Genomic DNA, 4,046 nt, shown 5'->3' with positions numbered 1-4,046 from the left:
CAGGCAGGCGAGGGGCCGGGGGTGGGGGGACCGCCGGTGGTGCGCATTACTTTGTCGTTTGATACTCATGGGGTCCAGCCAGCGATTGCCAGGGCGCTCATGGCAAGACACCCAGGCCTTGTGCTTGAGGTGTCGTGAACTTGCGGCGTAAAACCTATTACAGTAATCAGATCCACATGATATTCATTCCTTCGAGTTGGTCCACCAATGCATATGTTGCCTGCCACCCGTGCGGGCGTGGGTGGTCCAACGGTTTTGATGGGCACAGGTCAATACCTGCGGCCACCAAGACCTGGCAGTTGGCGTTCATGAGGAAACTGCGTTTGGAAAGCCTGTGCTATTGTCACAGCAACAATTCATGGGCCGTCCGCCTGTTGCGCCCCAGTTACGCAGCGTATCATAGCACAGGCAGTACCGTCGTGAACGATTTGAAGAGCACAAGTTTGTCAGTGACCCAACAGGCCCAACAGCAGCAAACTTGCCCTCAACAGCAACACATGCATATGTTGCCCGTCAAACAGCTTCATCTTGACTCGCTGGTTGCTGCGCCTTATCAATATTCACGATGCACTGACCTAGCTGACCCCGCGTGCCCGATCTGGTGCTGGCCATGGGGTCCTATAGCGACAACCAGCAATTTGTATTGGTTTTCATAGCATCACTGCTGTTGCTTGGGGTCTCTCCAGCGATCACGGCAGACGCGGAAGCGGGTGGCAAGGCCAAACCAGCGGCCTCACCGGTTGCGAAGCCCGCTGCTCCGGTGGCCAAACGGTTATCGAAAATCATACCGAGTGCTGGAGAGGCACAGCTTCCCAACGGCATCGGAGATGTGCTGCCGAACGGTGCGCGCGGGACACCATCGCTGCTGTACGCACGCACGAGCTGCTGCTGCGCGCGCCTCGATCGCGCACGCATGCTCGACCTGCTGCTTGCGCACCGGAACCCAACCCAGGCCCATGCAAGGCAGACATCTCCACGTTCTGCGGCGGCCAGACGGCCGGCGACGGGCGGCTGGCCGCGTGCCTGACGAAGCAGCTGCAGCAGCAGAAGAAAGGCAATGTGGCGGGGCGGCAGGTGTCCGACCGCTGCGCGGATGACCTGGCTGCGTACAAAGTGGAGCGCAACACAAACATCAACAAGGATACGGCTTTGGGTGAGCACGCAGGGTCGCGGCCTCACAGCCGCAAAAGCGGCTGCAGAAGAAACAAGCCGCGCCGGGGCAGCCGAGCCCGCTGTGTGGGCGCGGTCTGGAGTGCCTAACCAGGCGGCGTGCACCCGCCTCGCCGGCTCTGCGAGCGGCTCTGTACAGTGCAGCGCGGCCGCATGAGGCCATGCTCGCCGCATGCAACACTGCCCATCCCAGCCATGGCCTCACCCGCCTGGGCCTGTGCTGCGTGTGCTTGGAACACACCCGCAGCGCACTCGTGCAAGGTGGACGCGGCTTCCCTATGCGCTGGCGAGTCGGACATCAAAGTGAACGGCAGCGTGGTGGCATGCCTCAGGTGCGCAAGCGATGGGTGTGTGACATGTCACCCCCGCAGCTGCTTAGAAACTGCTCGGCAGCGGGTCTGACGGCGCCCTGCCTAGCCAAAAGGATGACAGGCAGCGTGCGGGGTGCGGGACTTGAACCGCGGGCCTGCGCAAGCAGTGACCAGCAGTGGCGGTCGCTGCTCAGGTGGTTGGGGAGCCCTGCACGGCGCGCTGGGCGTGGCGGCGGCAGCAGTGGAGAAGGCTTAGCAACGAGGATCGCGCTGCGGTGGCTGTGGATTTACGCTGCCTAGGTTTGGATACCATGTTCTTCGAGCCGCCCCGCCATCCTTGGTCGACACTGCCACGCCGTGGCTCCCGAGCGCAGGGACAACGGCATGAAGCTGTCACCCCCATGCCAGAGGGAGGTCTTGCGCACCATGCTCGAGGTGCGGCGCCGCAGCTGGGGGCAAGCTGAGAAGCTGATGCTGGGGTAGAGGGGTCCCTGTGTGTGTGTGAGTGTGTGTGAGTGTGTGTGTGTGTGTGTGTGTGTGTGTGTGAGAGCCTGTGTTCAGCTGGGGTGTTGAGGGCGGCCTTAATACCTGAGGACTGGCGTGTGAGAGCAGCTGCCAGGCAAGGCTCACAAAGCACACAAATTCGAAACCCCTATGTGCGCACTCACCAAGACAGTTGCACGTACACGCTGATCGCTGCAATACACACACACGTGCCCCCCCCCACACACACCCCGGTACACAAACACCCTGGCAAATTTTGTGTCCTCTCACACATCCACTGACACGCCCACCCCAGGCAGCTGAGGACTACCGCCTAGACGCGCGGCTGTTTGGCGCGTGCGAGGCGCAGGTTGCGCTGCACTGCAAGGGCGTGGACCCTGGGGACGGCCGGGAGCTGGACTGCCTGGTGGGGCGCGCCGGACCGGGCGGACCGGGACGGGATTTGGTGGACTGCGTTTGTCAGGGGCTGTTGTACTGGATTGCTGCATGTTCTCAGGGGGTGCCGTGCACTCTCAAGGGATGGGTGTCGTGCTCCGGCCGCATCCCACTGTGGCACTGGCGACTGGGGCCGCGCTGGACCGCTGCGGCAGCCTCGCGGGGCTGCATGCACCGGCGGCCTGTGGCGTGACGGCTCGTGCATGTCCACGCGGCCTACAACTGCAGGCCGAGAAGAGCAAGCAGCTGAGCTGGGACTGCCTGGACCAGGTCATCCGGTTCCAAAAGGAGGTGGGCTGCAAAGGAAGAGCGTTGCTTTGTCTAAGCGACCGAATGCATTCGTGTCTTTGACAACGACATCAAGTGGGCGGCTCACTTAGCTCGAAATTGCAGACGTGCCAATGTGGGCGGGGCCACCTGCTTGAGTCGAAATGTGTTGATGCAAGGGCCCGCCCCCGCCCTGCCCCAGGCCGCCTCCGACATCCGCCTCAGCATGCGGCTGTTCAAGAGCTGCGTCAACGACCAGCGCAAATTCTGCGCCGACGTGGAGCCCGGCCACATGCGGGTGCAGGTGGGCACATCAAAATATTGACGGGGCCGGGGGGCGCGCACGCACGCCCGCCTGTGCTGCCTCGATGGGGCCAGGAGGCCCGCGCACGCGCACGCTCGTGTGAGGCCTGCACGTGCACGCATGGCGTCAGCCCTCACGCGGTCCTCGGCGCCGACGGGCCTGATGCTGGAAGCCGGGGTGGGCAGCTGCGAGGAGCCGCCTCCATCCAAACGGCTGCTCGACCGCCACCTCGGAAGCCCAGCCTGATGCGTGCACCTCATGGGCGTCTCGCACCTGCTCCCTTTTTCTGGCGTACTCCCAATCCAAAACGGGCGCGGAGCACCACACCAACGCCCCAGCCGTCCTCTTCCCTGCCTGCTCCCCTTGAACCACCCAAAAAGCCGCCCAAAACCTCCCACTCCACCCAAGCCACCCACCCACAAACCCCTCTGAACCCTGCCTGTGCCCCCTCAACTTCAGGAGTGCCTAGAGGATCAGATGGACCAGGCAGGGTTCAGCCCCGGCTGCAAGAAGGAGCTGGAGTCAGTCATAGCGCGGCGGGTGGCAGATTTCAGGTGCGCGCGCGCGCGTGTGTGTGGGTGTGTGTTTGTGTGTGGGTGTGGGTGTGTGTGCGCGCGTGTGCCTGTGTGTGTGTTTGAGGATGGGTGGGTGGCGAGAAGATAAAGCGCTGAGTTCGTGCATGAGATTGCGTTCCCCGATGCAAAACAGGGCGCGCGCGCCTGTAATTCTGTGCAGGGGCAAAAACACTGGTGTGAGCTCGTTCGATCGGTTGCATGCGTACGCGCGTGCGCGTGGCGGGGGGTGTCACTGCAGTGGGCTTCGCACCATCCAGGTCCCTGGGACGCTCTGGCTGTTGCCCACACTTGAAAACCCCTGGGCGCGCGTCCCGGCTCGACTAACACCGTGGCCCCGGCTTGTCTTCTCAGGCTGGATCCCAGCATCCAAGAGGCCTGCCAGGAGGATCTCGCCACCACCTGCTCGACTTCCCTGAAGGATATGGAGGACGACAAGAAACGGCAGACAGCCGTACACTGCCTGCAGGTGCGTGTTGAGGG

At 63.0% G+C, this 4,046-nt stretch overlaps 1 protein-coding gene across 1 annotated transcript in view; it reads left to right on the top strand.

Moving 5' to 3' along the window:
- Positions 1 to 3,012, top strand: part of MNEG_11426 (Golgi apparatus protein 1) — a gene marked incomplete at both ends in the record, with an annotated part of 4,863 nt that extends 1,851 nt beyond the window's left edge. The window contains 7 exons of the mRNA XM_014040102.1: positions 8 to 21; positions 953 to 1,153; positions 1,418 to 1,502; positions 1,856 to 1,916; positions 2,281 to 2,391; positions 2,649 to 2,711; positions 2,890 to 3,012. Of these exons, the coding sequence (XP_013895556.1) occupies positions 8 to 21; positions 953 to 1,153; positions 1,418 to 1,502; positions 1,856 to 1,916; positions 2,281 to 2,391; positions 2,649 to 2,711; positions 2,890 to 3,012 (658 nt within the window). The remainder of the gene's footprint in view (positions 1 to 7; positions 22 to 952; positions 1,154 to 1,417; positions 1,503 to 1,855; positions 1,917 to 2,280; positions 2,392 to 2,648; positions 2,712 to 2,889) is intronic.
- Positions 3,013 to 4,046: the final 1,034 nt, after the last annotated feature.

This window comes from Monoraphidium neglectum, assembly GCF_000611645.1.
Source record: "Monoraphidium neglectum strain SAG 48.87 unplaced genomic scaffold scaffold02737, whole genome shotgun sequence".
Lineage (NCBI taxonomy): Eukaryota > Viridiplantae > Chlorophyta > Chlorophyceae > Sphaeropleales > Selenastraceae > Monoraphidium > Monoraphidium neglectum.
This window is presented reverse-complemented; position numbering and strand designations above follow the sequence as displayed.